Consider the following 13,274-nt stretch of genomic DNA (forward strand, 5'->3'; position numbering starts at 1 on the left):
ATGCAAATGAGCTGCTGCTCCGCCTCCGTTCAGAAGAGGGCGGAGCCTTTACATGAGCTTCGGATACAATAACAAAACGCAAATAATCTCAGAAATAACCAGTAGCGAGTGCAGCTTTACAGAGAGACTCAGAAGAGGTTACAACATTTTAGATTCGTTTCTGAATGGTTAGTGGATATATTTATGCAGTTGTTGTGAATTTGATTCATCCCATCGACGTGTTTAACTTTTACACAAGTTGACACAGTTCCCTGAGGTCTTTATAAGACAGATGTGACACGTTTTATTCGAATAGTGTTTTGTGCTCGTCTGTGCCGGAACGACAGAACAGTTTGCATGCTTTGCTCTAACTTTTTCCACAGTGTTAGAACTGGTTACACTGTTGTCGCTTGTGAAAACCAAATGACGGGTCCGTTTGTGGAAACGTGCAGATTAAGGGCCGGTAATATTATAATAAGATCCTCTTCCGACGTCAGAAGGGGAGCGAAATCTGATCGGCTTATTTTTTGACATGCTTGCAGAGAAAGGCTTACCGAAACAAAGACACTGAGTGTTCACTTTACACATTTTCTGGGTCGGTGGATGCACCGGGGACTCGATTATAGCACTCAAACACGGAAAAAGTCAGATTTTCATGATTCCTCTTTAAACGCTAATCTAAAAATCCGTTTGAAATTCTGAGATTATTAGTCTTGTGGCTTGAAATCATGATTAAACTGCTCTGTATATATTTGTATTACAAACTATAATTTTGACCCCCTATCTCAGTTTGTGAGAAAGCACATAATAATAAAAAAGCCAGCGTTTAATGGAAGGCTGCACTGGAAAAGGCAGAGAGATGTTGTCCAGAGGGAACTGTGATCTGTCAATCACTGCTGTCGGTCTGCATCAGTTCCTGCTCGAAGGATATTTAACATTGCTCCTGGGCCTTTGTTGAAGGGTTTAGGGCTGTCAGTGAACACACAACGCCTGTTATAGGCCAGACTCACTGTCACCATGGTAGCAGGTTTATGGTCCTGATGAGAACTGAGCGATTTCAGCTTTCCTGTGATGAAACTCTGCTCTGCTGTCCACAATATCAGATTATGTATTCCAGACCCTTTCTACAGCTCCAGACATTCATATATTACAAGCCTCAATCACACACCTGCAGCTTGAGTGTAGGACCATCCCGTGCTGACTTTAAAGAGGGGTAAAATGCTCAAAGTGGCCTGTTAAAATGCCTCACTCTGACATCTCATCTGAAAATAAATTGCAAATGTGCAAAGTTTTTTGAGTACCTATAAATGTATAATAGAAATGTCCTAGACATATTTTATACTAAAATCAAAGGAAAGAACTATATATACACACATACACATACATACACACACACGCAAACATATGCCTACATACACATCTATGCATGATCCTACACTTTATTGGGACATACATCACATACTTTGGGTTTTTTTCTGTAGTATGACATTTTCCCCCAATTTATTATTACCAAAATATGAAAGAAATCTGTTTGTTATTTGAAGCAAGAGAGATTTGTGTCCCGGTGGGAAGCGATGACTCTTTAGTAGGTCATTTGTTGGTTTATATTATTAGATTAGCGCTGTAATGTCATTGGTAGGAAACTGGGGATGTTTTGCATCCATTCATTAACCCTGCAGGCACATTCTGAAGCTAATCAGATGAGTTCTTGAGTTAATTGTAATGAGCTAAACGAGGCTTAGATTAGTTTTGGGCTGTGTGTTCTCTGGCAGAGAGAAGCTGCAGCTGGACTCTGATGATGGTCACTTCATTTAAAGCATCATTTGAAGAGGCCAAGACGAAAAAATCTCATTTTGATTCAGTGAGATTCAACTATATGTGATGGTTTCTCATTTAACTAGCTTTTAAGAAAGGAAAAGGCAATTAAGAACTACAATCATTTAAAATGGCCCTATTATGCTTTTTTGAATACTTACTAATATAGCTCTTTGTGAATGTAAAAGCTCTGCAAAGTTTTAAAGATCAAAGTGCATGACAAATATTGCCCTTTTTTTTCCAGTAATAAACAAACATTGTTAAGTTGTATTGATTGATACTGTGAAGCAGCTTTGATACAATCTGTATTGTGAAAAGCGCTATATAAATATATTTGACTTGACTTGACTTGACTATTGTCTCCTAAAAGAAACTAAACGAGTCTTCAGCAATTCCAGTCTCACTTCCGGAACATAACTATCTAACAATGTAACAAATTTGCATAATGTCAGCCTGTGGTCTTCAAATACGACCATACTTTTCACTGCATACTGACTACTATTTTTGAACACTATTGTTTTTATAAACCATCGTCCAGTATTTCGCATTTATTTATTTTTTATTTTTCAGATTAAACATTAGTCAGTCAGACAAAATAATGAATCAAGAATGAGATTTTACTACTTAATACATTTGGGTGTATTTTTCACACAGGAAGTGAAAGGTCGTTGTGCATTTTGCAAAATGCATTCAGCAAATTTCATGCGGAACAGTTTTATACAATACGCACATTATACAATACTCAGAAATGGAAAGAGAATTATAACAGTATGCTATTCTGAACAATTCCAGTCTGGTTTGCACTGACCCATCCTTCAACATGGCCTTTTCTGTGAAGCGGGATCACATTGTGACTGTAGAAAAGCCCGGAAAATCCTGTTTTTCATGGCATGAGTGCTTTGAAATCTCTGTGCTCTTATAAAGCCACAGCAGTGAGGTTTATCTGAGGAGCTGCTTGTGTTTTAGTCTTCATCTTCTTGATGAAAACACTGGGATAGAAGCAGTTTGAAGAGCGATAGACGAATGAAAAGACGAGAAGATATGGATATCAGTCTGTGCTCTTGCTGTTCATGCCAAGTGCTTTAAAACAATCTCTATAGCTCTTATGACGACCTCACTTTCGCTCTCTCTCTCTCTCTCTCTCTTTTAGTTTTCTTTCCCTTCGGCGATCCCTTTCTCTGTCCCTCGCAACATCAGTTCTCGCATTCTTTCCTCCTACTCGCTCTTTCTCTCATTTAAACTCAACAGCTGAGCAGGGCAGCTTATATAAGCACATCTCACTCACACATTGTCATATAAAGCTGTTATTGTGGGGTGCTAATTATTGCATGAACGGTTATTGTTTATTATAAAATTGATTGTTTTGGCTCTGAAATCTTATTGGATGAGCAACTTTCAAAGCCGACACACACACACACACACACACACACACACACACACACACACACACACACACACACACACACACACACACACACACACACACACACACCACTGATCACACATCATAAAGATTATATTGATATGGCATGTTGCTTGACACCATCGAAACTGTAAATAGCCTAATTCTTTAACCATGGGTTCTTGTGGCTTGTTTTATTTATTTATTATAAAATAAAATATAATAAATGAACTTATGTATGTGTATATACACATGTATGTGTGTGTGTGTGTTGGGTTAGGGTATATAATTTGTGTATATATATGTATATATATATATATATATATATATATATATATATATCATTTGTAAATCATTTTGTGGTCCTGTTATATTTAGAGTGTAGATTTATTTATTTACGAAGCTACTATATACCTTTTATATTAACTAATATTTACTAATTTTATTTGCTATTTATGTTTTTATATTGTTTTATGTTTATATTATTTTATGGGGAATACATTCTTAAATACATTTAAATATAATTAAATATAAATGTAAATATAATAAATATTATTTATGGTTGTATTATATAGTATGTGTGTGTGTGTTATATTTAGAGTGTGTTTTATTTATTTATTTCATTGTTTATTATAATATATATTGTTTTCAAATTTTTTTTTTTGTACATGTTCCTATTATGTTAACAATGTGGGTGTGTTTTTTTATTTGAATTTATTTACACCATAGTGGGCACCATCCAAGAGTATTTTTGCACATGTATTTGTTAATTTAAAGTTGTTTTATGCTTTGTGAGTTTATATTCAGTCACATCTGTTGTGGAAAATGAGGTCAATTGCTAAGATTTTGTGCCTGTGTGCCCCGGAGGAGGCATTTATTGAGTGCGGCGGTGAAAGACGATGCATTTGTAGCTGCGTCTCTCACACGTGGGCTGCTTGTGGGCTTTTGCACACGCTGGTCATGAAGAGTGCTTGAAGTGCGTCGTCATGGCGATAGAGGGGCGGGGACCGAGGCCCTGGCACTGATTGGGTGGTCACGGGTTGACAGCGACCCATTTTAGTGCAAGTCTGTCTGTGTAGTGAGATAACGACAGACGAAGAGTGGAAACAATTAGCTTTCTCCTGTTGAGCCAACTCACTGTGCTGAGACTGAGCGGGTAATCGCTCTGTGTCCTGCACTGATCCACTCAAACATCCATCCAACCCTGCACAGTTATCCCAGTCCAGAGCAATTATTGCTCAGAGGTTATCAGAAATAACCATGCAATTTTTTTTTTCTTATTTGTTACAGTGAATTTTGAGTAAAGATTGTGAAAGGAAATGTTCATTTAAATAGCTTCTACTTTCATTTAATATTTTCGAGGTTTTTTGTTTCCACTGATGTTTTTTGAAACATCTCAAATCATCCTGGAGAACCTGATAGTCAGGTTTTGTTCATTTTGCTCCAGTGCTACGGTCAGTAAATCAAAAGGGAAATTAACTTGATTTCAAAATTTATATACATTTTTTTTTGTTCAACTTTTTACACAACAGATAATAAAATTGTAGTCTTGGATATTACAATTTAAATTTTAATAATATTTTAGGATGTTAAAACTATAAAAATGCAGATGAATTCTGCCCAAGATCTGTTTTGAATATGTATAACAGGAAGATGAATAATAAATGAACAATATTTCGAATGCATGTTGTAGCTGTTATAAGGGCAAAAAGTAAATCTAAATTTACCCTAATTTATACTTTTTATAAATAACAAAGATATGTAAAAAGAATTACAAAAAGCTTCTCTTTACAGTTATTCATATATATATATATATATATATATATATATATATATATATATATATATATATATACACACACACACACATTAGATCTGATAAAACTGGCGAAGAAGGTCATACTGTATTTCACTCCAAAAAAAAATCTCTCTTCTGTAATGCAAAAAAAAAAAATAGAATATTTCTTTTTATTTTGGTGTGAAATGTGATCTGGATGTGTTTTAATTAGCTTCATCCCTTTATATCCCGTCTCGTCTCAATGCTTTTTTATAGGCTACATTATTATAGAATATTTTCCAGTCACACTTGTAGTTTTATGATGTTCTTTGTGTTCATCTCTCTCCCATAATTCCATGTTCTCTCTCTCTCTCTATCCCACCTCTGAGGACAAATGCTGAATGTTAATCAGCATTCAAAGTAAAGCAAGCCGTGTGTGTGTGCGCGCGTGTGTGTGTGCTTGTGTGTGTGTGTGCTTGTGTGTGTGTGTGTGTGTGTGTGTGTGTGTGTGTGTGTTGGATCGCTGTGATTGGCTGCCTGAAACCTGAGGGGGGAGAGAGAGAGTGAGAGAGAGAGAATGAGCGAGCGAGAGAGCTTCAGCTTCCTTCGAGTCTCTGAGATTTAGAGACTTTCCATCTGCGAGCCTGAAAGATAAAGCAGGAGGCAGACACACAGAACATACAGGACGGTGACATTTTCAGATCATACGTGGACACGTACCTGTGACTGTGACGGCCAGAGAAAGACCGCATCCACACACACACACGGACCATAAAATCCATCAGCTCTACAGGACAGATGGATCCCAGATGGACTGACAGATAAACGAATGCAAAGAGGAGGGATGCACATCTTTTGAAACCGTTTGGTTGCAGACGGAAGAAAACGCATCCACCTGAACATCTCATCTGAATCTCAGGAGCAACAGGCTCACAGATCCGTAACATTCTTCATGTGGGATTGTGTGTGCTGAATCTGGGACATCGTCTGGAGCGGTACAGGTGTGGGGATTGCTGTGTGTGTCTGACGAGCTGACCGCCTCGCTTTTGTGAGGGCGTTTCATGTTTTATCCCGGTTTCCGTTCGCCTCATTCCATCTGTCGGATCCTGGCTGTTCTTTCACACTTCTGAAAGCTTTGCTTGCCATCTGTGGCGTGTGTGTGTGTGTGTGTGGCATCGCTGGTGCATGGGCAATGTGTAGCTTGTAGAAGTTGGCCCAATGGTGTTTGTGAGTGACTGCTACATGTGTTCAATGTCCGCGAGGGAAATATTGTACATTTCAGGATCACTGTCATTTTTATTTTGCTCTAACACACTCTGGTTTCCGTGGTTTTTTTCTGTTTCCCCAAGCAGCGTCTTTCAAACGTAACGTGTAGTGTGTTGAAATCCGCTTGTGAATCCTACAGATGGTCACAGACTCCCTGTTGCCTTGTTTATTACACTTCATTTACACTTATTTTTCTCATCAATCTATCTAAGCACTTGGATTAGGTCATATTCCGTTATTTGTAATCTGGATTTTTGTATCTGTTTTTGTCTTTTGGAGTTACCTCATCGCCTTGTGGAAGAAGACATGTTGGGTTTTATCATGTGCTTCTCATATTGAAGATATTTTTGCAAACATTTTTTTCTGAGAACTCACTTCGAGATCTAAACCCCACCTGGAGTGAATAGTTTCCCATAGTGCACTGCGTTCCCGAGCATGATTGGAGTGAACAGTCTGCACTCGGCCGGGCGCTTACGCTCACGTTCACTCTGCTCGGTCCGATACGGGCGAGATTTCCGTATGATGGACCCGTTCCGTTACCCGCGGACGCCCCGATCCCGATCGCTCAAACCTCTGGTGTTCCCGGACCTCCTGGGAAAAGCTCAAGATGGAAAGAACCACCCGCAGGCCCGCAAGAGGAAGAGGGTAACCCTGACTCGCTTCACTTTACCACTCATCTGATCATCTGTCATGTTTGCTGCCCAGAGGCCAAAAAATGACATGGTCATTGCAATGCAAGGCCATGCAAACATAATTCTCCACTATTGTTCTGACACAATTCTGAGTTTGTTTTAAAGTGATAGTTCAGCCAAAAATGAAAATTCTGTCATAATTTACGCACTCTTAAGTTGTTCCAAACCTGTATGAGATTCTGTCTTCTGTTGAACACAAAAGAAGATATGATATTTAGGAGAAGACTTGATGGTAGCCATTGAACAAACAAACACACACACACACACACACACACAGAGAGAGGGAGAGGGAGATCAAACGCTCAGACCAGTTACTAGGTAGTTGAGCCAGAAGATTCAACATCATTGAAAAAAAAATGTTTTGCATTCTATACTGTGACAGAAATTAGTCTTTAATTAATGTCTAAATATACATCCACATGCAATACCTGCTAAAAAAAATTATTATCCCTGAAAACCGTGTTACCAACATTCTTCAAAATCTAATTTTTCTAGATTATTAAAACTGTTGACTGAAAGGTTCTTTGAGGAACCAGAAAGGGTTCCTCTATGGCATTGATGCTAAAACACACATTGAGAAGCTCTTTTTGGAAGAATGCAGCTGAAGTTGTGTTTGAAATGAACATTGAGCTGAGGCTGTTTGTTTTGTCCTGAGGGACTGAGAGATTATTAGCTGTTGATGCTGAGGTTTCTTGTTTTTAGATGAAAGGACATATAGAGTGAATATTATATGCTTATTAGAGAGCCTCACACATGCATGTTCATCTTACCATATAAATAAGAACATACCATAGACTTTATTGCTTTTATATAAATCTCATTATTATCCCCAACCCAAGCCATAACTTTGTATTCTTTAGAATTTAAAAAAATCTAAATCACACATTCCATTAATGAATCATTATCATTGAGAATGTTCTCATATGGAGGTTTTATCATATATAGGGACAGTCTTTGACTCAGTTTAGATAATGAATTGGCTAAGACAGGATTTCGCTGTGACGCAGGTGTTTTACGACTGACGTCCACACACTCGTCATTTACACTGATGATGTGTCAATGAAGTGCTAATCATCAGCAGGAAACTGCCTTCTGTGATTCTGTTTTAATAATCTCTTGCATTGAATGAGAAGATTTTGTTTTATTTAAAATTTTTATATTCTTTTTAAATTTAATAAAAAAAATGTTTTGCCTTTCTTATATTATATTAATATATAATATTTCTGTTTTATTTATTGATATTTTTGCTGATATAAAATGGAAAAAGTTTAGATTTTTGGTTGTAGAGTTAAATTAATGCTTTATTGATTTTTAGGTATGATCAGAATGACTTTGCAACTGTGTTTGAGTCACATGTGTTTATTTTGGGGTTTTGTCATCTCTCACGGCCTGATTATGAAGCCAGTTACAGCAGAATATATATGATGCAACTCATACGCAGCCTCTGAAACCAAACTCAGTCATTCACAGCTTAGGTGTGAGTGTTACTGACTGTACTCTCTCTCTCTCTCTCTCTCTCTCTCTCTCTCTCTCTCTCTCTCTCTCTCTCATTCTTTCCGCAGGCCCTGTACAACTCTATTAAAAATGAAAAGCTGCAGTGGACAATGTAAGTGTGTTTTCTTCCTGCTTCACTGATAACTGGAAGGTTTTACAGTAGATGCGATGTGCTACTACCAAACTACCCACATAGAAACATGAGTCAACTAATTCTGACTGCCCATACTGAACACATTATCATGGTTGCCATAGTTTCCTCCAAAATAGCGCAGTTACTGTCACTATTGTAAAATCTGCAACTATATATATATACAGTTACAGTTTTTGCTCATGCAAAAGTTGCATTTCCAAGCATCTGTCAAAGTGTTCTTGTTTGTTTTCTCTTGCTCTTGCTAATATTTAGGCCTCAATTTAGTTGAATTGCATATAATATTTCCACACAGTTTTAACATGCACAAACTAATACACTTAATGTGATGCATATTTATTGAAACGGGATCTCTACACTTAAAAAAAATCACAGCGTATTTGCATTTATTTGGTTTTATTTTAATATTCATATTTTCAAAATGCATTTATTCAAACTGCTTAGAATCAGCATAAATCTGAACATGAAAGTATGAACATGTTTAAAATATGGCTAGCTGTGGATATTCAAGCAATATTTGGCTTGTTAAAATTGAAACCAATTGGATTTACTGATGATAAATTAAAGCATTCGGTTTATTAGTAATATTACAGAATTCATACCCGTTTCTTTTATGCATGACTGACAAATATGCATCACATTAAGTTTATGATAAATATGTGTAATGCATATGAATGGAAATTGTATATGCATTTCAAATACATAATCCTACATCTTAAATTTAGGTCTATGAATTTGTAGTGTCTAGATATTGAGCGCAAGTCTATCAGATTGATATATGTGTCCATTTTATGGTATGGCACGCCCGAGTGCATGTTTGATGGCTTGGAAAGTAAATTCATTGTTTAATAGTGATGCTTTATAACTGTAATTATTTTGATGTGATTGCCATTGTAAATGTTCACACGACTGAAAGATACAAGAGAGATGTCTCAGGGGGAAAATGGTTCCAAACAGTGAAACAAAAGCAGGTTTCAGGCCACATTTATGTGAGTTGTTTGCTAGAAACAATATTGTGTCAGAGCTGGCTATTCTCTCTCTATATATATTCACACTCACCAATTAAAGACCATGGCTTTCCGAGCGCCGTTGCTATGGTTACGGCTCCATGGATACCGCTGCATAGTTACCGCTCGGCTCTGTTCTGACAATATGAATTCATCCCCTCTCTCTCTCTCTCTCACACACACACACACACACACACAGAGCCCTAACCTTGTTCTCATCCACGCACCCACACACACACACGCCAGAACGCTCTTGAAAGGGTCCCGTTCGCATCCTGAGCGAAGGTGAACCCACAGACACCTACTGCAGCTCCCAAAATAGCCTCCCCGTCCCTCCCTGAGCTCATGAACGAGTGCGCAGCAGAGAAACGCCACTTCATTCGCATCCAGCGGCTCAAACTTTGATTCTGGGATCTTGTACATGTGTTTTTATGCCTTGCGAGCTGAAAGATTAGGTTTCTATGGTGCATTGAACATTATTTATATACATCCACTGTTGCTGTGTCTAGCTGGCTGCCATAGATTAGTTTCTGTTGAAATTCTGAGAATTACTTGATAGTCTTGGACACACTGGGTTGAGAATGATAAACAGATCTCTATTATTTTGCATTTGATCTCTCTGTTGTCTAGCAAAAGCTTTTATTTATATATATAGCTGTCATGATAGATTAATTCTGATTGGTCAATAGTGTGTTTGAAGTTTGAACAGTAAAATATTTTTGTATAATGCGTGTCTTTTCACATCAGTGCGATTTATAATGTATGGTAACACGTTAGTTTAAAGGGGTCGTATTATGCCCTTTTACAAAGTCTTGATTTTGTTTTTGGGGGTGTACTCGAATATGCTTTCATGCTTGATTGTTCAAAAAAACTTATTTTTTACAGTATTACTGCTCCTCTCTCTGCTGTCAGTCCCGAACACGTTGTTTTCAATGAAGCCCCTCCCTCTGAAATACGAAATGTGCTGTGATTGGTCAGCTGGCCCAGTGTGTAGTAATAGAGCTGAGCAGGTATGACATCACTTTGTAGACCAACCAGCAGTTAGCATCACGCTGGTTCCCTCGACAAAAACCCAACAGGATTTTCCCCTAGGCTTTTGGATTATCGCTAAAAATAAGCTCTGTGACCAACAAAAGTTTGATACTTGCACGTTTTGTCCATCAAGATAATTATCACAGATGAACACAACTTGAAAGTGTTTTGAGCTTGTGTTCACCACAAACCTTATTTCAGCTATTTAACCAAAATCCCATAAAAAACAAAACAAAAACAACATTGACTTAGGGACTATGGAACTGCTAATATGCTAACTCGCATCCACGATTTGACCTACAAAGTGATGTCTTACTCACACCACTCTATTGGCAGCGCTTGGCGTGTGTTCGGGAAATGTCCCGCCCCTCCATAACCACGAGTTCTGCTCTAGTGTAAATATGAAGGATGGCGGCAATTTCAAACCCGATTCAGACCCTGACAATGTTAACAAACAAGAGGAGCATCCAGAATGGATTTCATGCACCGACTTTACAAGCACGCATTTCACGGGAAGTTTCAGAGTGGTGTGTTTTTCTTGTACATTATTTAATCATGATATTTGGCTGAAAACTATGGTTATTCAACCAGTAATCGATCTCAAAAACATGATTCATTTTCCTAAGGAGCGATGAACAGCCTTGCATAAATGAGAGCTTACAAAGCTATAGTAAACAACACTATATCAACACTAATGTTGGCTAGCAGGAGAGGGTAGCAACAACATGAAACTTATAATTAGAACTGTTAATGGATGCAACTACAAATTATAAGACATACTTACAAGCTGTGATCCATAAACAACAGATTGTCCTGACAAAGTGGAAAGTGCTCCGTTTCAGGAGAAGCTTTTGTGTGCAGCCTACATTATGGTTCTGGAAGATGTTCTCCGTCAAATATGCAGCACACAGATAAACATCGGGATTATAATGTTCAGGAACAGTTTTTAAAATCAATTTTACCCACTCTAAGTTCGTCAGCTGTATGAAGGTCAAGCATATTTGAGTTATATGAATACATAGCAGCATCTCTTTGACAGCAACAGCTCGTCCAGGCCTTCTGCTTTCCTGCATATTCAGAGGGCAGAGATTATTTAAATGAGAAACATTATGGATTCATAAAAACCCAGAAAAAATACTTTGTAGCCCAAATGAGCCGTTCGTTGCAGCTCTTGAAAAGGGGATTCTGCTGAATAAAATATCTCTTTTTGGGGTGGACTTTGAGCTTTGTAACCGTGCAGATCTTTTTTTATGCTCAAACGGCAACATTACACACAAACTAAAGTTGAAAAAGTGGAAAAAGCATAAAACGACGTGCGTGTTTTTACATTGTTAGAGAGCCGGTGATGTGTGTGTGTGTGTGTGTGTGTGTGTGTGTGTGTGTGTGTGTGTGTGTGTGTGTGTGTGTGTGTGTGTGTGTGTGTGTGTGTGTGTGTGTGTGTGTGTGTGTGTGTGTGTGTGAGCATACAGATGATCAGTAAATGCATGCGAATTGTTCACTCCTCAACAGGCGCTCCTGTTTTCCCAGCATGCCGCTCTCTGAATCTAATCATTCTGCCCTTTCCTGATTACATGTTGCACCCTGGTGTGTGTTTCTTTCCTCTGCTTCAACTCTTTCTCTTCCACTATTTCTGTCGTCTAGTGCTGGACGATATTTTGAACATTCACAATATATCTATTTTTGCTTATATAATTTTTTTTAGACCTTTTCAGTGACATTTAGAACATTACAACAGATTTTTTTAGTTTGTGTTTTTTTGTGTGATTTAAACATATTTAAGAAATTCAGCTTTAAAAGTTTCATCTTCTTGAATCAATTCAATTATTTATAGTCTCCACATGGCTTTATTCAAATGTTGCAATAAAATGTTGAAATGCTTGAGACTGTAAGAAACACCTTAGCATTATAGTTACAAATGTTAAAATTTTAAATTAATATTAAAGTGCATTAACCTGTTAACATCCATTGCATCCTTTCTCAGGTTTGACGTCAAAGTTTTAAACCTGCCGTTCCTCAGACAGGAGTGTTAATGAACTCTAATTACCCGACACAAGACTCTCGTGCACGGCATTCATCACAATGTCACAAAAAGATCAATATTCAAGTAATTTTACCCCGTGTCAGAGGGAATTTATTCCTGTGATCAAAGCTGAATTTTCAGCATCATTACTCCAGTCTTCAGGGTCACATGATCCTTCAGAAATCAGTATAATATGATGATTTGATGCTCAAGAAACATTAATTATTATCAATGTTGAAATCAGTTGTGCACCATTATGCAGTTTTTCAGGATTATTTGATGAACAGCTTTTATTTTAAATAGAAATCTTTTGTAACATTATAAATATCTTTACTGTCACTTTTTTGTCAATTTAAAGTGTCCTTGCTGAATAAAAGTATACATTACTTTTTTTTTAAAGCAAATCTTACTGACTCTAAACTTTTGAACAATAGTGTACATTTACTATAAAATAACATTAAATTTTACTATGTGTGCTGTATTTTACTTTTGATCAGAACATTTTAAATCGAATTGGCTCCAAATTGATTTTTTGTTTAAATAATGGAAACAATAAATAAATAAAAGTTGTTGCATATTGAAATTGTCAAAAGGCTTTAAAATGTTGGTCTACAGTTTTTTTTAGCTGTATCACTTATA

At 37.2% G+C, this 13,274-nt stretch overlaps 1 protein-coding gene across 1 annotated transcript in view; it reads left to right on the forward strand.

Annotated features, from left to right (window-relative positions):
• Positions 1-13,274, forward strand: part of LOC143709654 (uncharacterized) — a 40,277-nt gene that overhangs the window by 12,523 nt on the left and 14,480 nt on the right. Inside the window, exon 9 of the mRNA XM_077200220.1 lies at positions 8,494-8,537. Within this exon, the coding sequence (XP_077056335.1) occupies positions 8,494-8,537 (44 nt within the window). The remainder of the gene's footprint in view (positions 1-8,493; positions 8,538-13,274) is intronic.

Source organism: Siphateles boraxobius, unplaced genomic scaffold (assembly GCF_051911475.1).
Source record: "Siphateles boraxobius isolate OS27281-9 unplaced genomic scaffold, OSU_SipBor_1 46, whole genome shotgun sequence".
Lineage (NCBI taxonomy): Eukaryota > Metazoa > Chordata > Actinopteri > Cypriniformes > Leuciscidae > Siphateles > Siphateles boraxobius.